This window comes from Molothrus aeneus, chromosome 18, assembly GCF_037042795.1.
Source record: "Molothrus aeneus isolate 106 chromosome 18, BPBGC_Maene_1.0, whole genome shotgun sequence".
In the NCBI taxonomy this organism is placed as follows: Eukaryota; Metazoa; Chordata; class Aves; order Passeriformes; family Icteridae; genus Molothrus; species Molothrus aeneus.
The window spans coordinates 5,496,439-5,523,314 of NC_089663.1; the positions used below are offsets into that span (position 1 = coordinate 5,496,439).

General features: G+C 54.7%; 1 gene segment (V, D, J or C); it reads left to right on the forward strand.

Annotated features, from left to right (window-relative positions):
• Nucleotides 1–20,940: 20,940 nt before the first annotated feature.
• On the forward strand, nucleotides 20,941–26,048 carry LOC136564367 (immunoglobulin lambda-1 light chain-like). The segment is given in 4 exon segments: nucleotides 20,941–21,047; nucleotides 21,186–21,477; nucleotides 24,006–24,043; nucleotides 25,564–26,048. Coding segments are annotated over 4 exon segments (699 nt in total).
• The last annotated feature ends 828 nt before the right edge of the window (nucleotides 26,049–26,876 follow it).

Sequence of the window (26,876 nt, forward strand, 5' to 3'; positions counted from 1 at the left end):
GAATGCTCTGTCATGTTCAAGAGGAGCTGCTGGGCTAAGGCTGCACTGGCTGTGTGTATTCAGTGCCAGCCCACTGGGCTCACTTTCAGCCTGTGCAGGATCCCCCAAGCACCTCTGGCCCTCAGGGAAGCCCCTGACCAAGGACAGCATCCTGCTATGACCCCACAACAGCAAGGAGCCTGAGCCCATCCCCATCCTGTGATGTCTGAGCAGCTGGCACCTGCCTGATTCTGTTACCTTCCTTGCAGTGTTATTCATCTCTGGTGCAGATATCTGGGCCAAACTCAGTGTGACCAGTTGGGGACTTTGAACATGGGGGTCCAATCATTGTCCCACAGCCTGGAGAGATCTGTGCTCCCAGGTCACTGACTCACCCACTCTCCTCCCCTCTCTTCTCTCTCTCTCCAGGTTCCCTGGTCCAGGCAGCATCACTGAGTCAGCCATCCTCAGTGTCAGCCAAGGTGGGAGAGTACATCAAAATGACCTGCTCTGGGAGTAGCTACAGCGACTATGGCTGGCACCAGCAGAAGGTCCCTGGCAGTGGCCCTGTCACTGTGATCTACCAGAATGACAAGAGACCCTCGGACATCCCTTCGCGATTCTCTGGATCCACATCCGGGACCACGGGCACGTTAACCATCACTGGGGTCCAAGCCGAGGACAAGGCTGTCTATTTCTGTGGTGGCAGGGACAGCAGTGGTGCTGGTTATAGTGGCAAAGAGATTTTCAAATAAGGTACAGAGGAAGTAAAAATGGCGATTTTCTGTCATTCTCATAATTAAGCAGAGTTGTGGATGTGGTACTGGGGCAAGTTTTTGTCTCCTCTGCACTACCATAGCTCTTAATTTGGCCCATTTAATGTCTGAAAGATTAGAAGGTGTCTTTAGGGCTGGGGATCATTGTTCTGCTTCCTACAAAACTAATGTCTTTGTCTCCCACTCCACTAAGACTCACAGTAATGACCATGTCATCCTGTTGTTGCCTGTGTGCTGGGACACCTGGGGCTGAGCTCTGCTCCTGACTTGTGCCTGTGGCCATTTTCCATGTCTGTTCTCCTTTGACTGTTGCATTCCCCATTACCTTATCTGACCAATCCTGTGATCCTGGAACACTGACTGACCCCTGTCCTTCTCCCCTCTCTTCTCCCCCTCTTCAGGTTCCCTGGTCCAGGCAGCAGCAGTGACTCAGCCATCCTTGGTTATCAGCCAAGGTCGGCGAAACCGTCAGGATCACCTGCTCTGGGAGTAGCGGCAGCTATGGCTGGTATCAGCAGAAGGTCCCTGGCACTGCCCCTGTCACTGTGATCTACTGGAATGACAGGAGACCTTCAGGCATCCCTTCGCGATTCTCCGGATCCCAGTCCGGCTCCACGGGCACGTTAACCATCACTGGGGTCCAAGCCGAGTGTGAAGCTGTCTATTTCTGTGGTAGCAATGATGGCAGCAATGCTGGTCAGCACGGTGGAGGCACCCTCAGGCTCTGTGTTCTGTGTGTGTCTCTAGTCCATTTCATGGTATCTTTGTGGCAATTGGGCACAAGGACCCCATCCTGCTGCCACGCAGGTTTGTGCTCCTGGGACACTGACTGACCCCCGTCTTCTCCCCTCTCTTCTCTCCCTCTCCAGGTTCCCTGGTCCAGGCAGCACTGACTCAGCCACCTGAGATGTCGGCCAAGGTGGGCAAAACCTGCTCTGGTCAGGATCACCTGCTCTGGTGGCAGCTACAGCTACTATGGCTGGTATCAGCAGAAGGTCCCTGGCACTGCCCCTGTCACTGTGATCTACAGCAATGACAAGAGACCCTCGGGCATCCCTTCGCGATTCTCCGGCTCTGGGGGCACGTTAACCATCACTGGGGTCCAAGCCGAGGACGAGGCTGTCTATTTCTGTGGTGGCAGGGACAGCAGTGGTGCTGGTTATAGTGGCAAAGAGATTTTCAAATAAGGTACAGAGGAAGTAAAAATGGCGATTTTCTGTCATTCTCATAATTAAGCAGAGTTGTGGATGTGGTACTGGGGCAAGTTTTTGTCTCCTCTGCACTACCATAGCTCTTAATTTGGCCCATTTAATGTCTGAAAGATTAGAAGGTGTCTTTAGGGCTGGGGATCATTGTTCTGCTTCCTACAAAACTAATGTCTTTGTCTCCCACTCCACTAAGACTCACAGTAATGACCATGTCATCCTGTTGTTGCCTGTGTGCTGGGACACCTGGGGCTGAGCTCTGCTCCTGACTTGTGCCTGTGGCCATTTTCCATGTCTGTTCTCCTTTGACTGTTGCATTCCCCATTACCTTATCTGACCAATCCTGTGATCCTGGAACACTGACTGACCCCTGTCCTTCTCCCCTCTCTTCTCCCCCTCTTCAGGTTCCCTGGTCCAGGCAGCAGCAGTGACTCAGCCATCCTTGGTTATCAGCCAAGGTCGGCGAAACCGTCAGGATCACCTGCTCTGGGAGTAGCGGCAGCTATGGCTGGTATCAGCAGAAGGTCCCTGGCACTGCCCCTGTCACTGTGATCTACTGGAATGACAGGAGACCTTCAGGCATCCCTTCGCGATTCTCCGGATCCCAGTCCGGCTCCACGGGCACGTTAACCATCACTGGGGTCCAAGCCGAGTGTGAAGCTGTCTATTTCTGTGGTAGCAATGATGGCAGCAATGCTGGTCAGCACGGTGGAGGCACCCTCAGGCTCTGTGTTCTGTGTGTGTCTCTAGTCCATTTCATGGTATCTTTGTGGCAATTGGGCACAAGGACCCCATCCTGCTGCCACGCAGGTTTGTGCTCCTGGGACACTGACTGACCCCCGTCTTCTCCCCTCTCTTCTCTCCCTCTCCAGGTTCCCTGGTCCAGGCAGCACTGACTCAGCCACCTGAGATGTCGGCCAAGGTGGGCAAAACCTGCTCTGGTCAGGATCACCTGCTCTGGTGGCAGCTACAGCTACTATGGCTGGTATCAGCAGAAGGTCCCTGGCACTGCCCCTGTCACTGTGATCTACAGCAATGACAAGAGACCCTCGGGCATCCCTTCGCGATTCTCCGGCTCTGGGGGCACGTTAACCATCACTGGGGTCCAAGCCGAGGACGAGGCTGTCTATTTCTGTGGTGGCTATGACAGCAGCTATGTTGGTGTAATGAAAATGACAGATTTTCAAATGATGTACAGAGGGAATAAAAATGGCATTTTACTGTTCTTCTCATTGCAAAGCAGAGTGATGAATCTGAGGCTGGGGCAGGTTTTTCTATCCTCTGCATGACCATGGCTACAAATGTCCCCCCTTTAGTGTCCTAGCACACTGGAAGCAAACTTGGGCTGGGGATCATTGTCCCAGTCCCTACAATACCCAGGATGTGGCTTTTCCCCCATCCCACTGCCTCTTACTACTGAAGACCACATTCTCCTGCTATTGCCAGAGGTGCCCTCGTGCTGGGATGCCTTGGGGTATATTTGGCTTGGCTCTGTTCCCCAGATTCACTAGGGGCTGTGGTTGCACCTATTCTCCTTTGAGTGTTGTATTTTTCCCCATCCCCTGCCCAGGAGATGACCATGTTCCTGGAACACTGGGTGAAGCCCATCTACTCCCCTCTCCTGTCCTTCTCCACAGTCCCTGTCCCAGGCAGCAACTCTGAGTCACCCATCCACAGTGTCAGCCAGTCTGGGAGAAACCATCAAGACCTCCTGGTCCAGGGGTAGCAGTGGCTGTACCTGGTCCCAGCAGAAGGCCTCTGATGGTGTCCTTGTGATCTATAATAGCTCAAAGAGACCTTCAGTGGTGCTGGAAGACACTGAAATGACATGGCTCATGGAAGTCAAGATCTGTGGTGGGGCTAATAGTCCCTGTCCTCAAAGTGTCCTGTCCTATGGTTGCTCAGAGGAGCTGGGACAATCCCTGTCATGATCTCTGGACATTCGGGTAACCTGCCAGTCCCTGCCAGTTCAGGGCTGATGCACAGTCATCTCTGGTCACAGTAACTGTGCCAAAGGACCCTGTGTCTGTGTGAGAGGCTCTCCCCTGGGAACAGAGTGGCCACGGTGCCATGCAGAAACCCTGATGGTTGTGGCCAGGGCCGGAGCAATCTCTGGACCTGGTGGAAGCCGTGGCAGGGGTGAGAGGCAGCAAGGGCAGAGTCCTGTCCCTGGCTCTGCTCTCAGTTCCTGCAGTGCTGTCCCTGAGGCTTTCTTGTCCCCACACGGTGTCAGTGTGGCTCCACTGCACAGGCAGGAGGCTCACGGGCCAGGCGGGAGGCAAAGGGGCTGTGGCCAGCCAGGGGCCAGCGAGGTTCAGAGCAGCCCCGCCGGCTCCTTTGGCGGCTGCCGTGGGCCGTGCTGTGCGCAGGAGGCAGAGGGGCTGCCCCCGGCCGGACAAGAGTGCAGGTGCTACGTGCTCACTCGTGATGGGTACAAACACCTGACCAGCTCTACCCACAGTTGCTGCAAAGCTGCTGGGGACCCTAAGCTCACTTGGAATTTGGAGGAAGTGGGGCTTGATTTTCTTTTGTGTTGTTGAACCTGGAAGCTCCTGATCATGGTCTCCATTTCCTTTCAAAGCCCCATTTCTCTGCTCTGCACTTCTCTTGTGGCATTCAGAGAGGCCCAGTGTGGCACCCTTGGTTGAAGCAGGATGTGGTCTCCCCAGCTGCTCTGTCCCTGCTGATGATCAGCACCCAGGGAGTGCAGTGCCCTGGGACCAGGAGGCACCAACCAGCCTTGGGTGCTCAAGGGCATGTGGATGTGCCCCATGGCCAGGTGGTGCTGTTCCCTGCTCTGTGCACAGAACTCCTCATGCATAGAGGCCATGGTCCTACCGGGCAGGAACAGGCTCGGAGTGGTCCCCAGATGATCTGAGAGTACATCAATCATAGTGGGGGGAAGGAGCAGGCAACCCGAGCAATCTTTGGTGGGACAGAGGTGCCTGCAGCACGCAGTGGTAGCACTGGGACAGGACCTCCAGGGAACATTGGGTGCCACATATCCATGGAGAACCTGTGCCTGGGCAGATAGGGACTTAAAAGCGGGTCAAGGCCCATAGCACAGCCCCATCACTGTGAGGACATGGAGCTGGTGAGATTGCACCTTAGCCTGGGCCCTTCTCTTCTCAGTGCTTCAGTGCTTGCCCACAGCTCAGGTGCCATGGCCCAACTCGCTGTGCCTGAACAGGGCTTCTGGACACAGGGGCCACATGATCTGCAATTGGGAGGTCTGTGCTCCTGGGACACTGACTGACCCCCGTCTTCTCCCCTCTCTTCTCTCCCTCTCCAGGTTCCCTGGTCCAGGCAGCACTGAGTCAGCCATCCTCACTGTTAGCCATCATGGGAGACCACCATCAGGATCACCTGCTCTGGGATTAGCAGCTGGAGCTATGCTGCCTGGCATCAGTAGAAGGTTCCTGGCATCAGTAGAAGGTTTCTGGCATTGCCCCTGTCACTGTGATCTATCAGGATAACAACAGACCCTCGGGCATCCCTTCGTGATTCTCCGGATCTGCATCCGCACCACAGCCACGTTAACCATCACTGGGGTCCAAGCCGAGGACGAGGCTGTCTATTACTGTGGTGGTGCTGACAGCAGCAGTGATGCTGCACAGTGACATGGAACAATGGGGAAGTGATACAAAATCCTCCTGCCTCAGCTGTCTCTTACAGTCCCATCGCTGTGCCCATCCTCTGTCATCTGGGGAAGGGATGACCTCCCTGCAGCCCTGTCCCTGTACACTGTGCCAGGGTAAATGTCCCCCTGTGCTCCTCAGCTGGTCACTGAGGAGGGCACATCCAGGGCATTGCTGGCTGCCTCCCTGCCCAGCTCCCAGCCCAGCTGCGCTGGGAGTCCCTGAACATCACCCAAGGGGGTTTAGCCTTGTGGGCCCACCACCAAGTGCCAGGGGGATGGGCCAAATCTTTGCCTTCAAAGCCTAGGAAGGGATATTTCCCATGGATGCTGCAGCTCTGGGATCATGCATGAGGCTCACCTCACTAGGGCAGACCTGCCCTAGTCAGGGAATGCTCTGTCATGTTCAAGAGGAGCTGCTGGGCTAAGGCTGCACTGGCTGTGTGTATTCAGTGCCAGCCCACTGGGCTCACTTTCAGCCTGTGCAGGATCCCCCAAGCACCTCTGGCCCTCAGGGAAGCCCCTGACCAAGGACAGCATCCTGCTATGACCCCACAACAGCAAGCAGCCTGAGCCCATCCCCATCCTGTGATATCTGAGCAGCTGGCACCTGCCTGATTCTGTCACCTTCCTTGCAGTGTTATTCATCTCTGGTGCAGATATCTGGGCCAAACTCAGTGTGACCAGTTGGGGACTTTGAACATGGGGGTCCAATCATTGTCCCACAGCCTGGAGAGATCTGTGCTCCCAGGTCACTGACTCACCCACTCTCCTCCCCTCTCTTCTCTCTCTCTCCAGGTTCCCGGGTCCAGGCAGCATCACTGAGTCAGCCATCCTCAGTGTCAGCCACTGTGGGAGAGTACATCAAAATCACCTGCTCTGGGAGTAGCTACAGCAACTATGGCTGGTTCCAGCAGAAGGTCCCTGGCAGAGGCCCTGTCACTGTGATCTACTACAATGACAAGAGACCCTCGGACATCCCTTCGCGATTCTCCGGATCTGGATCTGGTTCCTCAAACACGTTAACCATCACTGGGGTCCAAGCTGAGGACGAGGCTGTCTATTTCTGTGGTAACTATGACAGCAGCAGTGATGCTGCTATAGTTGTTTATATACGGATTGTTGATTTGATACAAAACCTACCATGGAAGAGTTCTGTGAGGATTCCCTACATTCCAGTATCAAGCATGAGGGTAGAGCTCCCTGCCTTACTGAACCTCTCTTTTCTTGTCTCCTTCTCCAGCTCCCCTGGTCCAGGAAGTATTGCCAAGTCAGCCATCCTTGCTTTCAGCTAATCTCAGAGAAACCACAAAGATCAGCCACTCTGGTCTTAGCGGTATCTAGACTTATGCTGGCTGTTCCCAGAGGGGGTCCCTGTCACTAGAGCAACAACATACCCTCAAGCATCCCTTTGCAATTTTCCTTGTCTGCCTCCACAGCCAAAGGAAAAGCATGGAAAGGCAGAGGCAGGTCGGGGAAGGGTGGTGTGGAGAGGTCTGTGCAGCTGTGTGGGGCTGGCCAGGCTGGGCACTTGCCCTTGTGCTCCAGGGGCGTCAGGACACAGAGCCCTTCTGTTCACTGTGGTGCTGCTGACAAGGGGGAGAGTCACTGGTGCTGGGGCAGTGCCTGCAGTAGGAGTGTTGTGGCACCTCAGCACTGGTGGGGGCCATGGGTTTGGCTGGGGCAACTGCAGGTGCAGACCCCTGCACAGAGCCCCTGCATGAAAAGAGAGTAGCTGGAAGAGCTGATCTTTGCTAAGATTGAGAGGCCTTTGCCCGCACAACTCAATCCAGCTGAGCATAGTCCTGTAGCTCCTGAAGCACAGCAGCTTCTAAGATACACCCCCTGTACTTGGAGCAGGACCCATTTTTCCCAGCTGAGTGCCCAACGGAGCAGGTGGCCTGAAGTTATCTTGCTGAACTGATGGGCAAGAAACAGAGGAAGCAGTGGGACAGAAGCCATCAGGAGATGTTGGGGGACACATTTCTGTGGAGGGCTTGTGTCGGGTAGGCAGGCACATAAGAGGGTGCTGGGTGCCACAGTGTGAGGACATGGAGCTGGTGGGATCACACTGTGGCCTGGGCCCCTCCTCCCCTCATGGTGCTCACCACAGCTCAGGTGTCATGGCCAGACTTGCTGAGCCAGAATGGGGCCCTTGGGCACATAGACCCCACCCTGCAGTCCAGGCAGGCCTGTGCTCCTGGGACACTGACTGACCCCCATCTTCTCCCCTCTCTTCTCTCCCTCTCCAGGTTCCCTGGTCCAGGCAGCAGTGACTCAGCAGCCACCTGAGATGTCAGCCAAGGTGGGAGACACGGTCAGGATCACCTGCTCTGGGCTTAGCAGCAGCATCTATGCTTATGCTGGCTGGTACCAGCAGAAGGTCCCTGGCAGTGGCCCTGTCACTGTGATCTATGCTAATGACAAGAGACCCTCGGGCATCCCTTCGCGATTCTCCGGATCCAAGTCCGGCTCCACGGGCACGTTAACCATCACTGGGGTCCAAGCCGAGGACGAGGCTGTCTATTACTGTGGTGGTGAGGACAGCAGCGGTACTGGTGGGGATGATGAAACCAGTGAGTAATGGGGAAGTGAGACAGAAGCTAATGTCAAGAGAAGAAGCTTTTGAGCCATTTTTTTCTCACAGCCAAACAAAGCTGTGAAAGTGGAGTTGAGGCAGGTTCCTGTCCCCTGCCTAAGGACATGAATGTGCATGACAAGGCACAGGAGGGGACTCTTGCCCTTGTCCCCCATAATAGGAATGGCACTGCCTCATTCCCAGCCCTGTTGCCTTTTGCTTCAGGCTGCTCCCTCCTGCTGCAGCTGCTGCTGCTGCTGCTGCTGCTGCTGCAGCTGCTGCTGCTGCAGCTGCTTCTCCTGGGCCAGGCTGGGCCCTGATTCCCCCATGTTTCTGTACCCATGACCAGGTCCCTTGCCCTCAGAGGGTGATGTTCTACTGCTCTGCTGCTGCCAGCGCTCCTTCGAGGGCCATGGGTCACTAATCTTCCTCTCTGTCTTGAGGCTGTGTTTCCCAATGTGGCATCAGATCCATTGGGCACAGTGGACTCTCACAATGCCTGGGCAGTGCTGTGTTCCTGGGGAGAAATAACTGATCCTTCTAGTATTAACCCTCTCCCTCTCTAGGCTCCCTGGCCTAGGCAGGATCACTGAGTCAGCCATAATCAGTGCAATTAAACATGGGTGATACCGTGAAGATCGCCTGCCCTGGGAGCAGCAACAACTATGGCTGGCACCAGCAGAAGGTCCCTGGCACTGCCCCTGGCACTGTGATCTATCTTAATGATAAGAGACCCTCGGACATCCCTTCGCGATTCTCCGGATCCAAGTCTGGCTCCACAGGCACGTTAACCATCACTGGGGTCCAAGCCAAGGACAAGGCTGTCTATTTCTGTGGTGGCCAGGACAGCAGTGGCTCTCCTGGTCAAGGTCCATGGCAGGAGCCCCATCAGTGTGAGGTCATGGAACTGCTGGGATTGCACCATAGCCTGGGGCCCTTCCCCCTCTGCAGTGCTCACCCACAGCTCAGGTGCCATGGCCAGAGTCATTGTGCCTGCAGGGCAGAGGGGCCACATTCCCCTGCCCAGCTTGTGTCGGGTAGGCAGGCACATAAGAGGGTGCTGGGTGCCACAGTGTGAGGACATGGAGCTGGTGGGATCACACTGTGGCCTGGGCCCCTCCTCCCCTCATGGTGCTCACCACAGCTCAGGTGTCATGGCCAGACTTGCTGAGCCAGAATGGGGCCCTTGGGCACATAGACCCCACCCTGCAGTCCAGGCAGGCCTGTGCTCCTGGGACACTGACTGACCCCCATCTTCTCCCCTCTTTTCTCTCCCTCTCCAGGTTCCCTGGTCCAGGCAGCAGTGACTCAGCAGCCACCTGAGATGTCAGCCAAGGTGGAAGACACAGTCAGGACCTGCTCTGGAACTAGCAGCGGCTACTATGCCTGGTTCCAGCAGAAGGTCCCTGGCAGTGGCCCTGTCACTGTGATCTATTGGGATAACAGCAGACCCTTGGGCATCCCTTCGCGATTCTCCGGATCCAAGTCCGGCTCCACAGCCACGTTAACCATCACTGGGGTCCAAGCCGAGGACGAGGCTGTCTATTTCTGTGGTAGCTATGAAGGCAGCAGTGGCAGCAACTATGGTGTGAGGTAACAGTGAGTAACAGAAAGTGACAGATACTCAAAAAACAGGGGAAAGATCTAGGCCTTCTCCTTCCTGGCAGCTCATGGTATAGCCGTGTCCCCCACAGACACTTGGTTCTGATGGCCAGGTCTTTCTGTGCTGCCAAAGCTGCTTGTGCAGCCATTCAGCAATTGGCTGGGCTCTGCTTCTCAAATCACTGTGACCATGTCCATGTCTGACTGTTGGATTCCCTGTAATTTTGTCCAGGCAGGTCTATGTACCTGGGACACGGACTGACCTCCTCCCCCACCCACTCTATTTTTTCCCTCTCCAGGTTCCCTGGTCCAGGCAGCAGCAGTGACTCAGCCATCCTCAATGTCAGCCAATGTGGGAGACACGGTCAGGATCATCTGCTCTGGGGCTAGCTATGGCAACTGGTATGGCTGGTACCAGCAGAAGGTCCCTGGCACTGCCCCTGCCACTGTGATCTATGAGAGCACCAAGAGACCCTCGGGCATCCCTTCGCGATTCTCCGGATCCAAGTCCGGCTCCACGGCCACGTTAACCATCACTGGGGTCCAAGCCGAGGACGAGGCTGTCCATTACTGTGGTGGTGAGGACAGCAGCAGTGGCAGTTGGGTTGGTGATAAAGAGACATGTGGAAATGAGGTATAGAGGAGTTAAAGATGGAGCTTCTCTGCACTCTCTCTCAGAGATGAGTAGGCCTGTGGGCTTCATATCCCCCCTCCATCACCACTGGCTCTGAATGGCCTCCTGCTTGCCTCATGCTCTGCACGAGGAGAGCTGGGGCTCTGCAGTGCCTGGCACTGTCCTCAGCCCCACCACCTCATTCTGCTCCCAGCCACGTCCTCTAGCTCTGCCAGGTCTCTTCATGGAGCCCTGGCCTTGAGCTCAGGCCTTGGGCTCTGTCTGAGGCAGTGACCCCTCTGTTCCATCAGGACTTTTTGGCACAGCAGCCCTGTCCTGCAGGTCAGAGAGGACTGTCCTGGGGCACTGACTGACACCTCTCTTCTCCCCTCTCCCTCTCTACATTCCCTGGTCCAGGCAGCATCTCTGAGTCAGCTCTCCGACGTGTCAGCCAACAGGGGAGAGACTTTCAAGATCAGTAGCAGTGGCTATGCCTGCTCCCAGCAGAAGTCCCTGTCACTGTGATCTATGATAGCAGCAGGAGATCCACAGTGGTGCTGGTCCCTGCCAGTTCAGGGCTGATGCACACTCATCTCTGGTCACAGTAACTGTGCCAAAGGACCCTGTGTGAGAGGCCCTTCCCTGGGAACAGAGTGGCCACGGTGCCATGCAGAAACCCTGATGGTTGTGGCCAGGGCCGGAGCAATCTCTGGTCCTGGTGGAAGCCGTGGCAGGGGTGAGAGGCAGCAAGGGCAGAGTCCTGTCCCTGGCTCTGCTCTCAGTTCCTGCAGTGCTGTCCCTGAGGCTTTCTTGTCCCCACACGGTGTCAGTGTGGCTCCACTGCACAGGCAGGAGGCTCACGGGCCAGGCGGGAGGCAAAGGGGCTGTGGCCAGCCAGGGGCCAGCGAGGTTCAGAGCAGCCCCGCCGGCTCCTTTGGCGGCTGCCGTGGGCCGTGCTGTGCGCAGGAGGCAGAGGGGCTGCCCCCGGCCGGACCTGATTTTCCGTTGTGTTGTTGAGCCTGGAAGCTCCTGGTCTTGGTGTGGTTCCCATTCCCTTTCAAAGCCCCATTTCTCTCCTCTGCACTTCTCTTGTGGCCATTCAGAGAGGCCCAGGGTGGAACCCTCGCTTGAAGCAGAATGCGTGCAGCAAGGCCATGGTCCTACTGGGCAGGAATAGGGTCAGGGTGGTCCCTGGCTGATCTGTGAGCTCAGCAGGCATGGTGAGGAAGGAGCAGACATCCCAGACCAATCTTGCTGCCTTTTGGTGGGACAGAGGTGCCTGCAGTGGGTGGAGGGAGCAGTGGGACAGGAGCGCTAGGGAGCACTGGGTGCCACATATCCATAGAGAGCCTGTGCCTGGTCAGATAGGGGCTTAAAAGTGGACCAAGGCCCACAGCAGAGCCCCATCACTGTGAGGACATGGAGCTGGTGAGATTGCACCTTAGCCTGGGCCCTTCTCCTCCTCACACTGCTCACCCATAGCTCAGGTGCCATGGCCAGACTCACTGTGCCTGCACTGGGCCTTTGGGCACAAGGGCCCCACCCTGCTGCCCAGGCAGGCCTGTGCTCCTGGGACACTGACTGACCCCTGTCTTCTCCCCTCTCTTCTCTCCCTCTCCAGGTTCCCTGGTCCGGGGAGCAGTGACTCAGCAGCCACCCGAGATTACAGCCAAGGTGGGATACACAGTCTTGATCACCTGCTCTGGGGTTAACACCAACAACTTTTGCTGGTACCAGCAGAAGGTCCCTGGCAGTGGCCCTGTCACTGTGATCTACAACAATAACCAGAGACCCTCGGGCATCCCTTCGCGATTCTCCGGATCCCAGTCCGGCTCCACGGGCACGTTAACCATCACTGGGGTCCAAGCCGAGGACGAGGCTGTCTATTACTGTGGTGGCTGGGACAGCAGCAGTGGCAGTTGGGATGGTGATAAAGAGACATGTGGAAATGAGGTATAGAGGAGTTAAAGATGGAGCTTCTCTGCACTCTCTCTCAGAGATGAGTAGGCCTGTGGGCTTCATATCCCCCCTCCATCACCACTGGCTCTGAATGGCCTCCTGCTTGCCTCATGCTCTGCACGAGGTGAGCTGGGGCTCTGCTGTGCCTGGCACTGTCCTCAGCCCCACCACCTCATTCTGCTCCCAGCCACATCCTCTAGCTCAAGGCCTGGTCTCTTCATGGAGCCCTGGCCTTGAGCTCAGGCCTTGGGCTCTGTCTGAGGCAGTGACCCCTCTGTTCCATCAGGACTTTTTGGCACAGCAGCCCCGTCCTGCAGGTCAGAGAGGGCTGTCCTGGGGCACTGACTGACACCTCTCTTCTCCCCTCTCCCTCTCTACATTCCCTGGTCCAGGCAGCATCTCTGAGTCAGCTCTCCGACGTGTCAGCCAACAGGGGAGAGACTTTCAAGATCAGTAGCAGTGGCTATGCCTGCTCCCAGCAGAAGTCCCTGTCACTGTGATCTATGATAGCAGCAGGAGATCCACAGTGGTGCTGGTCCCTGCCAGTTCAGGGCTGATGCACACTCATCTCTGGTCACAGTAACTGTGCCAAAGGACCCTGTGTCTGTGTGAGAGGCCCTTCCCTGGGAACAGAGTGGCCACGGTGCCATGCAGAAACCCTGATGGTTGTGGCCAGGGCCGGAGCAATCTCTGGTCCTGGTGGAAGCCGTGGCAGGGGTGAGAGGCAGCAAGGGCAGAGTCCTGTCCCTGGCTCTGCTCTCAGTTCCTGCAGTGCTGTCCCTGAGGCTTTCTTGTCCCCACACGGTGTCAGTGTGGCTCCACTGCACAGGCAGGAGGCTCACGGGCCAGGCGGGAGGCAAAGGGGCTGTGGCCAGCCAGGTGCCAGCGAGGTTCAGAGCAGCCCCGCCGGCTCCTTTGGCGGCTGCCGTGGGCCGTGCTGTGCGCAGGAGGCAGAGGGGCTGCCCCCGGCCGGACCTGATTTTCCGTTGTGTTGTTGAGCCTGGAAGCTCCTGGTCTTGGTGTGGTTCCCATTCCCTTTCAAAGCCCCATTTCTCTCCTCTGCACTTCTCTTGTGGCCATTCAGAGAGGCCCAGGGTGGAACCCTCGCTTGAAGCAGAATGCGTGCAGCAAGGCCATGGTCCTACTGGGCAGGAATAGGGTCAGGGTGGTCCCTGGCTGATCTGTGAGCTCAGCAGGCATGGTGAGGAAGGAGCAGACATCCCAGACCAATCTTGCTGCCTTTTGGTGGGACAGAGGTGCCTGCAGTGGGTGGAGGGAGCAGTGGGACAGGAGCGCTAGGGAGCACTGGGTGCCACATATCCATAGAGAGCCTGTGCCTGGTCAGATAGGGGCTTAAAAGTGGACCAAGGCCCACAGCAGAGCCCCATCACTGTGAGGACATGGAGCTGGTGAGATTGCACCTTAGCCTGGGCCCTTCTCCTCCTCGCACTGCTCACCCATAGCTCAGGTGCCATGGCCAGACTCACTGTGTCTGCACTGGGCCTTTGGGCACAAGGACCCCACCCTGCAGCCCAGGCAGGCCTGTGCTCCTGGGACACTGACTGACCCCTGTCTTCTCCCCTCTCTTCTCTCCCTCTCCAGGTTCCCTGGTCCGGGCAGCAGTGACTCAGCAGCCACCTGAGATTACGGCCAAGGTGGGATACACAGTATTGATCACCTGCTCTGGTAGCAGCTACAGCTATGGCTGGTTCCAGCAGAAGGTCCCTGGCACTGCCCCTGTCACTGTGATCTACTACAGTGACAGCAGACCCTCGGGCATCCCTTCACGATTCTCCGGATCCAGATCTGGCTCCACGGCCACGTTAACCATCACTGGGGTCCAAGCCGAGGACGAGGCTGTCTATTTCTGTGGTAGCTATGACAGCAGCAGTGGCAGCTATGGTGTGTGGTGACCATGAGTAACAGAAAGTGACTGAGACTCCAAATGCAGAGGAAAGATTTTGGCCCTTCTCCCTCCTGGCAGCTCTTGGTGTAGCTGTGTCCCCCACAGCCTCTTGCTACAGATGTCCTTGTGCTCCTATGCTGCCAAAGCTGCTTCTGTGCAGCCGTTTGGAATGGGACGGGATCTGCTCCTGGAATGTGCTTGTAACTATGTCCCTGTCTGTTCTGTCCAGGACTGTTCCATTCCCTGTAACCTTGTCCAGGCAGGTCTGTGCTCTTGGGACACTGACTGGCTCCGCTCTTCTCCTCTCTCTTCTCTCCTCTTCTCTTCCACGTTCCCTGGTCCAGGCAGCACTGAGTCAGCAACCATCCTTGCTGCCAGCCAGCATGGAAGAGACTGTCAGGATCTCCTGCTCTGGCAGTAGCAGCTACTATGGCTATGGCTGGTACCAGCAAAAGGTCCCTGGTACTGCCCCTGTCATCGTGATCTACAGCACTGACAAGAGACCCTCGGACATCCCTTCGCGATTCTCCGGCTCTGGGGGCACGTTAACCATCACTGGGGTCCAAGCCAAGGACGAGGCTGTCTATTTCTGTGGTAGCTGGGACAGCAGTGTTGGTCAGGATTGAAGCCCCCTGCAGGATGGTTGTTGTTGACCGTGGATGCTGGGGTATGCTGTTTCTGAGGAATGACTGAGGTTTGAGAACTGCAGTTTACAGGAATGGTTATGCAGATTGATAGTGCATCAGAGGCCCTTGGGTTTAGGGATCCCTGGTGGGACCAACACCCTGTTCTGCCATTTGGACATTTGGCCATCACCATGTCAGGTGTAACTCATCATAAATCTGGCAGTTTTTCTCAGCAGTTGAAATGTGGTATGGGAAGTACCAGCTGAGTGGGTGCTGGGGAAAGATATATTGGCAGGTTCCTGCCTTGTGAATGGAGTCTTGATTTCATGGAGGAGCCATGGCCCAGACATATGGCGGCTTAAAAGCTAGACAAGGACCACAGCACAGCCCAAACAAGGATGAGGACATGGAGCTGGTGGGATTACACCATGGCCTAGGCCCCTCCCCTCCTCACAGTGTTCACCTACAGCTCAGGTGCCATGGCCAAACTCACTGTGCCTGGACAGGGCTTCTGCATGCAGGGCACATCCTGCTGCTCTAGGAAAGCTGTGTTCCTGGGGCACAGATTGATCTCTTTCTTCTCCCCTCTCTTCTCTCCCTCTCCAGGTTCCCTGGTCCAGGCAGCGCTGACTCAGCAGCCACCCAAGATGTCAGCCAAGGTGGGAGACACTGTCAGGATCACCTGCTCTGGGGGTAGCAGCAACTATTATGGCTGGTACCAGCAGAAGGTCCCTGGCAGTGGCCCTGTCACTGTGATCTATCGGGATACCAACAGACCCTCGGGCATCCCTTCGCGATTCTCCGGATCTGCCTCCGGTTCCACGGCCACGTTAACCATCACTGGGGTCCAAGCCGAGGACGAGGCTGTCTATTACTGTGGTGGCCAGGACAGCAGCAGCTATGCTGGTGAAGTTACAAAGACAGAGGAAATAAAAGCATAGATTTTCAGTCCTTCTAATGGCCAAGCAGAGTTGTGGATGTGGGGCTGGGGTAGGTACATGTCTCTTCTGCAAGAGCATAGCTATGATACCATTTTTTTTATTGAACAGGAGGCTGGGGACCATTGTCCTCACCTCAACAAAACTCATGGTATAGCTGTGTTCCACACCTCACTGCCTCTTGCTAGTGACAACCATGTCCACCTTCATCTGCCAGAGCTGGCTGACTCTCTGCTCAGATGCCTTGGCCTGGGCTCTACTCCTTAAATATGTTGGTGCCTGTGTCTGGGTTCATTCTTCTCTGACTATGGCATTCCCTGTAAACCTCCTCCGCAGGCAGGTCTGCTCTCCTTGGGCACTGACTCATCTCCTCTTCTCCCCTTTCTCCTCTCCCTCTCCTGCTCCAGGCAGCAGTGACTCAGCCATCCTCAATGTCAGCCAATGTGGGAGACACGGTCAGGATCACCTGCTCTGGAGCTAGCAGCAACTGGTATGGCTGGTTCCAGCAGAAGGTCCCTGGCAGTGGCCCTGTCACTGTGATCTACGATAACACCAAGAGACCCTCGGGCATCCCTTCGCGATTCTCCGGATCCTTGTCCGGCTCCACGGGCACATTAACCATCACTGGGGTCCAAGCCGAGGACGAGGCTGTCTATTACTGTGGTAGCTATGACAGCAGTGTTGCCCAGGCTTTTGGTATTGGTGGGGTAATTTTTTCACTCCTCTTGATTGCTGAACCTTTCCCTGTGTGGGAATGACTTTCAGAGCATAGGCGGTTCCTACCCTTGGTGCCTGCAGCTATTTTGGCTCTTGTTTTACCAGATCTTGTCTGCAATTCTGTCCTCGTGCCACATCTCATCTGGTGGCCATAGTGTGTTGAAGATGTCCCCATTACTTTGTCATGCATTATAACCACACAGAGCTTCTCACTGCCTAGGGGCCCCCTGCTTTGCAGTACCTGGCTGCTGGCCTGGACGTGGTTCCTCTTGGTCCATGAGCAGGGCTGTCTCCAACTGTCCCAGACACTGGGTGTCCACAGCAGGCCGTGTCCCCAGGCTGTCTGGCCTCAGTGCCTGGGATGAGGAGTGCCCTGAGGGACAGTGGGCAGGGAGGGGTTTCAGGCTCTGGCTACAGCAATCCCTCAGGAGTGCCCAGGGTGGGTGTCGTACCTAGGGTGTCCCATATGTGTGCCTGAAGGCAGAATGGTCCCATTACTGTTCCCCTGCCTGGGGAGGGCTGTGCTCCTGTGCCACTATCTGACTGCCTCTTCTCCTCTCTCTCCTCTCCCTCTCCAGGTTTCCTGTGACTCAGCCATCTTCAGTATCAGCCAAGGTGGGCGAAACCGTCAGGATCACCTGCTCTGGGGATGAGAGCCACCATAGCTGGTACCAGCAGAAGGTCCCTGGCACTGCCCCTGTCACTGTGATCTACTGGGATGACCATAGACCCTCAGGCATCCCTTCACGATTCTCCAGCTCTGGGGCCACGTTAACCATCACTGGGGTCCAAGCTGAGGACGAGGCTGTCTATTTCTGTGGTAACTGGGACAGCAGCAGTGGTGGCTATGGTGTATAGTGGCAACAGGAAGTAGGAAGTGAGAATTCCAAGGATTTCCAAATTCCAAAACAAAAGAAAATAATTCAGCCCTTTTCCCTCTTGGCTGGCTGTGGGGTAGGTTCCTGTCCCCTCTGTACAGCAATGACTACAAATGCCCTTCTTTTGCTGTCCCACAGAACTGGAGGTTCTCTTGTTCTCCACCATGTCTGAAGGTCATTGTCCTTGTTCTTACAAAGATCAGTGTGGCTTTGTTCCCCAACCCATCACATCTTGCTACGGATGACCATGTCCTCCTCCTGCTGCCTCTGTGCTGGGGTGCCTGGGGCTGTGTCACTCTGATCTATGGCAGCAATAGCAGACCCTCGGGCATCCCTTCGCGATTCTCCGGATCCAAGTCCGGCTCCACGGGCACGTTAACCATCACTGGGGTCCAAGCCGAGGACGAGGCTGTCTATTACTGTGGTAGCTGGGACAGCAGCAGTACTGGTGGGGATGATGAAGCCAGTGAGTAATGGGGAAGTGAGACACAGAAGCTAATGTCAAAAGAAGAAGTTTTTGAGCCATTTTTTTCTCACAGCCAAACAAAGCTGTGAAAGTGGAGTTGAGGCAGGTTCCTGTCCCCTGCCTAAGGACATGAATGTGCATGACAAGGCACAGGAGGGGACTCTTGCCCTTGTCCCCCATAACAGGAATGGCACTGCCTCATTCCCAGCCCTGTTGCCTTTTGCTTCAGCTGCTCCCTCCTGCTGCTGCTGCTGCTGCTGAAGTTGCCTCTGCTGCATTTCCCTGGGCCAGGCTGGGCCCTGATTCCCCCATGTTTCTGTACTCATGACCAGGTCCCTTGCCCTCAGAGGGTGATGTTCTACTGCTCTGCTGCTGCCAGCGCTCCTTCGAGGGCCATGGGTCACTAATCTTCCTCTCTGTCTTGAGGCTGTCCCACTGTGGCATGAGGACCATGGGTACAGGAGGCCTATCTTACTGCCTGGGCAAGGATGTGCTCCCAGCACAATGGCTCACAATGTCTTATTGCCTTTCACCTCTCCCTCTCCAGGCTTCCTGGTCCAGTCAGTCGCCCTTGGTGCCAGCCAACCTGGGACAAACTGTCTGGGCTATACAGTGGGAGCAACAGTGTCTATGGCTGGCACCAGCAGAAGGTCCCTGGCAGTGCCCCCGTCACTGTGATCTACTGGGATGACCTAAGATCCTCAGACATTCCTTCACGATTCTCTGTTTTTGTGTCTGGCTCCAGACGGTCACTGGTGTTCAAGCTGAGGGCAAGGCTGTCTACTACTGTGGTAGCTTTGGCAGCAGCAGTGCTGATCTCATGGTGACACCTGTCCCACAGGCAAGCAAGATCTTCAGTGTCAAAAAGCCTGGTTTTGGTGCCTCATTCCACTCCACCAGGCATGACCACCTCTCCAGCTTTGGGACTTTTCTATTCCTTTCCCTGTGTGTTCCAGGTTCAGGGCTGTGACTCTGAGCATGATGTGGCACTGGAGCTGGTTTCCCAGACAACTTGTGGATGACCCATCCCTGGAAGTGTTCAAGGCAAGGTTGGATGGGGCTTTGAGCAATCTAGTCTAGTGAAAGGTGTCCCTGCCCAAGGCAGGAGTGTTGATGATATTTAATGTCACTTCCGACTCAAACTGTTCCATGATTCTATGACTGTGTTCCCAGTGGCTGGGCCCTGGTGCTGCAGAAGCCCTGACCTGGACTCATCCTCACTGCCCAATAGCCATGCGAGGGGCAGAGGAGCCTGGGACAATGTTAGGAGCTGCAGACAGTGGAGCTGCCCAAAAACACCTTTGCCACATACCTGCTCCACAGTCTGAGTCCTGCCCAGGGCCTGGCAGCATTGCAGCTGCCCTGGCAGCTCAGGACTGGGTGTGTGGGCATTTGCCACCCCTGGGTGCTCTGGCTGGGCATGGAGAGCTTCTGCCTCAGCCCTGGCTCTCACATGGCTCTGGCTTAGCTGTCCCCAGTGTCCATGTCTCTGCAGCAAAACACCTTGATCTGCTGCAGGGGCAGCAACAATGCTTATGGCTGGTTCCAGCAGAAGGTCCCTGGCACTGTCCCTGTCACCGTGATCTATGCTGATGACAGCAGACCCTCGGGCATCCCTTCGCGATTCTCCGCATCCACATCCGGCTCCTCGAACACGTTAACCATCACTGGGGTCCAAGCCGAGGACGAGGCTGACTATTTCTGTGGTGGTGAGGACAGCAGCAGCAGTGCTTAGACAGTGGCATGCAGCAATTGAGGAAGTGATGCAAGAACCTCCTGCTATTGCAGATATCAGTCAGGAGTCTCTGCTGTGCCTGCTTGATGGAGGCTCAGGCCCTCACCATGGCCCTGCCCTTGCTGCCCTGCACTGAATGTGACTGTGCCTGGTGTCTCAGCCTGGCACTCTCCTAAAGCCCCAGGTCCCTGCCTGTTCCCTGGCACTTTGGGAGGGGATATGTAGCACTTGGAAACACACTCACCTCCATGGCCACATTACCCATGGCTGGGTCCAAGCAGAGGAGGAGGAGAAGCGGGAGGAGGCTCTAACTCTTCTGGCTGGGACACCAGTGGTGACCAGGGCCATGGTAACTCCTAGCACAGGAAAAGGGAGACACAGGCCCGCTGTTGTCCCAGTGGGACACCCTTGGATGGTGCCTGCAGCTGCCCAGGCACAACATGGAGCAGCATCTGTGCCTGTGTGGCAGTTCCTGCTATGGGGGACATGCTGTGCTCCAGCAGGTCCCCTCCGTGCTGCTCAAAGGGAGACAGCCCTGCAGCCCTGCCCTGCCCATGCCAGCCAGGCTCCTGGTGCCCTGGGCACCCTGGGGACAGCATAGTCGGGGACAGGGAGGATCCTGGGGGAGAGGGAATTTCCTGTGATGCAGCCACTCTTTGTCTGGGTTGAGACTACTAGAGACAGCCATGATCCCTGTGCCCTGAGTTGGAGCAGGACTGACTAGGAGCTGCCCCAGCTCTGGCTGCTGAGTACCAGCACACTGGCCTCATGATCAGATAATGGGGAGGCATTGTTGGACCCTGGGGCTCAGTGCTGGCCCACTCCCACTGTTCTGGGGTGTGAATGCCTGGGAAGAGCAAAGGTCTTGGTCTTGAGTGGTGGATCTCAGCTGTCAGAGGAAGGGCTAGGGCACCAAAGCAGGAGATCAAGGGGGTACTTTACAGGTCTGGAACACCTGTGGGAGGGAAAAATGCCAAAAATGAGTTGGGGAATGGTAGAGTTTGGCATCATTCCAGTCCCATCACTGGGAGCTGCAGATACTTCTGTTTGCCCTTGCCACAGTGCCCAGCTCTCCCTTTTTAGGCACTGCAGCCACTCAGCCTGGTCTGGGGACAGGGGGGTCAATGCTGGTGGGTTTCAGGCTCAGAGGTGGGGGGTGTCTCCACTTTGTGTCTGGGGACAAGCTCTGCTACGTCTGGGGTGGTGGGGCTGAGTGTGGAGCAGGGAGGGATGTGCGGAGAGAAGCGCGGGCAGGATCCGGCCGTGACCGCAGGGTCAGATTTGCATGGAAGGGACGTGTCCTGGGCGGGCGGGGGCTTAAAAGGGAGTCAGGGTCCACGGCACAGCCCCATCATTCTGGGGACGCTGAGCCGGTGGGACTGAACCATGGCCTGGGCCCCTCTTCTCTTCGTGGTGCTCGCCCACAGCACAGGTGCCATGGCCAGACTCACTGGCTGTGCCTTCGCTGGGCCTTTGGGCACAGGGACCCCACTCTGCTGCCCAGGCAGGCCTGTGCTCCTGAGACACTGACTGACCCCTGTCTTCTCCCCTCTCTTCTCTCCCTCTCCAGGTTCCCTGGTCCAGGCAGCGCTGACTCAGCCATCCGAGATGTCGGCCAAGGTCGGCGAAACCGTCAGGATCACCTGCTCTGGTAGCAGCTACAGCTATGGCTGGTACCAGCAGAAGGTCCCTGGCACTGCCCCTGTCACTGTGATCTACAGCAATGACAAGAGACCCTCGGGCATCCCTTCGCGATTCTCCGGATCCAAGTCCGGCTCCACGGGCACGTTAACCATCACTGGGGTCCAAGCCGAGGACGAGGCTGTCTATTACTGTGGTGGCTATGACAGCAGCAGTACTGCTGCACTGTGATACAGAGCAATGGGGAAGTGGTACAAAAACCTCCTGCCTCAGCTTACCCTTGGAGCCCCAAGACTGTGCCCATCCTCTGTCATTTGAGGAAGTTATAACCTCCCAGCAATGCTGTCATGGCCCAGGGTGTCCCATGTATGTGACTGTAGGCAGATTTGTCCTGTCACTGTTCCTTTGATCAGAGAGGGCCATGCTCCAAGTCACTGGCTGACCCTCATCTTCTTTTCTCCCTCCTCTCTCTCTCCATGTTCCATGGTCCAGGCAGTGCTCTGTCACCTCCACTCCGTGTCAGCATTGTGGGACAAACCATTCAAAGTCATCTGCTCCAGGGATGGCAGCAGCTCTGACCAGTACCAATTAAGTTTCCTGGCTGTGCCCCGGTCATTGGGATCTGCTGCAATGAGCTGGGACCACCAGACATCCCTTTGGGGATGCCAGCCCGGCTCCATCATCACAGTAACCATCTCTGGGGTCCAAGCCCAGGACAAGGCTGTCTGTTAATGTGGTAGCTACCAAAATGGAAGTGATGATGTTACCATGGTGAAATGGAGCAATGGGGATGGGGTACAAAGTCTTCCTGCCATGGCAGGGGCCTGTTAGGAGCCTCTGCTGTCCCTGTTTGGTGGGGCAGGTCCCTGGCACAACCCTGTCTTTTTTCTGCCCTGTGGTGAATGTGGCTGTTTCCAGTGACACATCTCCATCCTTACAGCCCTTTCCTTGTCATTGGTGGATGAGAGCAGATAGGATAGAACTGAGCAGACCATTTCAGATGGAAGAGGCCTTCAGTGATCACACAGTTCAACTGCATGGCCACTTCAGTGATGACAAAAATGTAGGGCATTGCTGTATAACACTTGCAGGCCTGGGGTATCAGCCAGCTCTCTAGGAAATCTGTCCAATATTTGCCCACACTCTCAATAAAGAAATGCTGGGATAACCTCCTGTGCCTGCCTGTGCTCCAGAGCCAAGATTCTTCTGATCTCCCTGGTTAGTGCCCAGGGCCCTGCTGATGCCACCCAGCGCTGCTGCGCCAGGAACCTCTGGACCATCACCACCTCTGGAAACAAAGGAGTTAAAAATGGAGTTTCTCTGCTTTCTCTCTCAGGGCTGAGCAAGGCTGTGGGGTTGATGCAGCTTCATATCCCCACTCCATCACCACTGGCTCTGAATGGCCTCCTGCTTGCCTCATGCTCTGCACAAGGAGAGCTGGGGTTCTGCTGTGCCTGGCATTGTCCTCAGCCCCACCACCTCATTCTGCTCCCAGCCACGTCCTCTAGTTCTGCCAGGTCTCTTCATGGGACCCTGGCCTTGAGCTCAGGCCTTGGGCTCTGTCTGAGGCAGTGACCCCTCTGTTCCATCAGGACTTTTTGGCACAGCAGCCCTGTCCTGCAGGTCAGAGAGGGCTGTCCTGGGGCACTGACTGACACCTCTCTTCTCCCCTCTCCCTCTCTACATTCCCTGGTCCAGGCAGCATCTCTGAGTCAGCTCTCCGAGGTGTCAGGCAGCCTAGGAGAGACTGGTGATCTCCTGCTCTGGTGGCAATGCCAAAATCTACTTCAGCAGCACCCTGCTGCGTCCAGCACAGCTTCTGTCCTCCTCCATGCCTCTGTGCATGGAGAGCAGGACTGAAGAGATGAACATTGTCCCTCTCTTGTCCTCCCACAAAATGAAAACAAAACCCCACTGAAGCCTGAGAAACACTCACAAAATGATCATCCACAACAGAAGGCAGTGGCTTCAGCTAAATGCTTTGCATATACAATTTCAATGATGTTTTTTCTTTTTTTGGATAGTTTCAGACTTCGCACAAAAGCATAAACCTTCCCAGAGGCAAAGCAAACCTCTGAAAGATAAAGTGTCTCAAACCACAAAATCTTCGAAGTGTTACCTGTTCTACAGTGAACTATTTATAGAGTTCCTGTGACTCAGGAAGTTCACTGACTCTGCTTCTTTCTATAACCACTTGCACAAACCACATCATTTGAAAATCTGTGGGTTCAATTTACATTGGTGCTGTTGGCATTCAATGGTCCAAGCTGAGCACTGAATCTGCCAATCTGTGGGATTGGCACCACACTGGGAAAACACTTTTCAAAGAAGCAGCTGAGCCTTTACAGGGAAATTTGAAGTTAATTGGTTTTAGCTGAAACTAATTTTGTCTCACCCCTTCCTTGGCTATCTCAGCTTTATGTAGGCGTTTCCACCTCTTGCCTTTTCATATTTTTAGGGTAAATATGAATAAAAATAAGTTGCCTGCAGAGACCTTCAGCTATTATCTCCACTGCTGGTGGTGGGAGCTGCGCTGAAAAAGCCCAGCCAGGACCAAAACTCCACAGGTACAGCTGTGTCCACACTTTCATCCTGCTGTGTCCATCGGAGCGTCTCCATCCCATCACCTTCATTCCACTGCACCCACTGGGATATTTCCAGGCCATCCTCTCCACCCTCCCACATCCGTGGGGTCCAGGACTGCTCAGTCATGAGGCAGGAGGTTTTTGTGTGGCCCTGTGTCACTGTGTGGTGTATTCGGGGCCGGGACGATGTTGACCGTCGAAGGTGAGTCGCCGACTTCCCCTCGGTCTTTCCTCTCCCACCGCGGAATTTTGACATTTTGTCGATTTTGGGCGATTTGGGGGTTTTTCTCGGACTTGGCGCCGGGCTGGGGTCTGCCGCCCGTTTGGGGCCGGGCGCTAAGCCCGGCCTTGGGGGCTCTGTCTCGTCCCTGTGGACTCTGACGACTCAGTGCGCGCCACGGAGATTTGGGGCGTATTTTCTTAGTTGAAAAGTCTTAAAATTTGTCCAGGAAATGTGTCTGAGGTCTCAGGGGGAAGGAAACTCAAGTTTAGGTCCCTAAAAGATGTGATTTTTGTCTTTGTCAAAGAAATTTGTCAGTCTAAAGTCTAAGTCCTCAACTCTTAGTCCTGAGGACTAAGTCTGTCACCCCTGGTGAGGGGCTGGGGCTCTTCTGCGGAGTCCAGGGGTGCAGGTGCTGTGAAAGGGCAGCCTGTCCTCGGCTGTGAGCAGCCCACAGTCATCCTAACTTAGTGTTAAAATGTTCTTGGAATCTTAGACAAAAGATTCCAGGGGTATCTTAAAGAGCCTATTGTCCAGGTAAGACATGTCAAAAATGGAGATTATTGGGCTGAAAATGCTGCCGGAAATACCGTTTGTCTGTCTTTGTCTGTAATTTTTAAAAGAATTTGGTGAAAAATCCCAATTTGAACCAAATTGCGCAGGGCTAAGACCAAGAAAAATGTTCTTTGGGCATTTTTTAATCAAAAAGTATTTAATGGAGTCATCCTGGTTTTTAAATGGAGATAGAGATAGAAATAGAGGTGAAGATAGAAATAGAAACACTGCACATTTGAGGAGGCAGCAGAACCACACCAGAAAGACCAAAGATCTTTTTTCCATCTTCCTTTGTGTGATTTTTAGTGGTAGTTTTCAGAGACAAGAGAATGTCTGAAAGCAGAACTGGGCAGAAAACAGGATGGTTTGTCTGTGAAATTTTGGGGTTTAAAAAAAAATGCCTTGTAAAAGGAAAGAAATGGCTTTATGGCAAAGAAATTAAGATTTAATTATATATATTTTGTATATTTATATATATATAAAATATATATAAATATATATAAAATAAGTCTTCTTTTATATATATGAGATACAGAAATGTATAAATATCCGTGTTAAATGCATTTTACAGAATTATACATCTGTTCATATGATATGGATGACCTATGTATGTACATTGTACACTGTATATATAAAATGTATTTTAGCTGTAAATATCTATCATATGTAATACATATATGCACATATATGTGCATATAGTGTATATAAAACATATATACAAGCATATATGAGATGTATGTGTATGTCACACACATATATGCATATATATTATAGATATATATAGATATATATATATATATCCCAAATTTAAATACATTACAGTTAGGAGTGATAAGCTCTGGCTGTGGGGAAAGTGGGGAGTTTCTGGGTTATGCCAGCAGGGCAGGCAGGGGCTGTGGTGGGGGACAGGGCCCTCTCTGACCCCGTACCACTCTCATCCCTCACAGGCCAGCCCCGGGTCGCTCCCACCGTGCACCTCTTCGCGCCATCCTCCGAGGAGATGGAGTCACAGGGCAAAGCCACCCTGGTGTGCCTGATGGAGAACTTCTACCCACGCAGTGTGACGGTGGAATGGGTGGGTGATGGCCAGACCATCTCCAGTGGTGTGGAGACCAGCCAGCCCCAGCGGCAGAGCAACAACCAGTACATGGCCAGCAGTTACCTGTCGCTGGAGGCCACCAAGTGGCAGAGTTACAATTCTGTCTCGTGCAAGGTCAGGCACGTGGCTGGAAACGTGGAGAAGACCGTGAACAGATCCGAGTGCTACTAACCCACCCTGCTGGCTCCCTCCTTCCCCCCCACTTCTGGGAACAGCGGCTCCCCCAGCCGCAGGTGTCTCTGCCCATGTCCACCCATCCCCTGCTCCTGTCCCCCCATTTGTTGTGAGTGTCACACAAATAAACACTGACACTGAACTAGCGCTGGCTCAGCATCCCTGGCTCTGTGTCCTTCCAACGCGCCCGCTCCCCACTCGTGGCCCGGCAGCAGCTCAGGGAGGGTGGGATGGGAACACCTCTACCAGTAGGGAGGGTGGGATGGGAACACATGTGTGTGGAATTTGCAGGCAACTCCAACATGGGAAGAGATGAGAATCTTGACTCCATGTTTCAGAAGACTGATTTATTATTTTATTATAGATATATTATATTAAAAGAAAATTATATATTAAAGCTACACTTAAAGAATTTAGAAAGGATTTCATCAGAAGGCTAGCAAAGAATAGAAAGGAATAATAATAAAATCTTGTGACTGCTCACAGCCTCGACACAGGTGGCTGTCATAGGTCATTAAGTAAAAACAATTTCACATGCTGGGTAAACAATTCTCCAAATCACATTCCAAAGCAGCAAAACATGAAGAAGCTGAAGGAGAAAAGATCCTAATGAAAGGATTTTTCATAAAATATGTCAGTGACATTTGTGTACACACACACTTATATTGCAGGGCCTCTGTGAAGCTTTTGCTCAACCCTGGGGACCCCAATGAAACCCCCCTGGCACTGCCAAGACAGGGAATGAGCAGCCTGGGGCACAGCCTGTGCTCAGCCCCCGTGTGCTCATTGAACGCACAGCCCTGGCTGTGCCATCCTCGACCCTTGCTCCTGTGCCTCTGGGTGCCAGCTACCTTGCAGGCACATGTGGCTGGTGGTGGAGGCACAGCCAGCCATGTCCCTTTGCCACCAGGCCTGGCTCTGTCCCCATTTCATTGTCTCCCCCGTCCCTCCTGGAATGGGGGTCCTGGTGCAGCTGCCAGTTGAGCA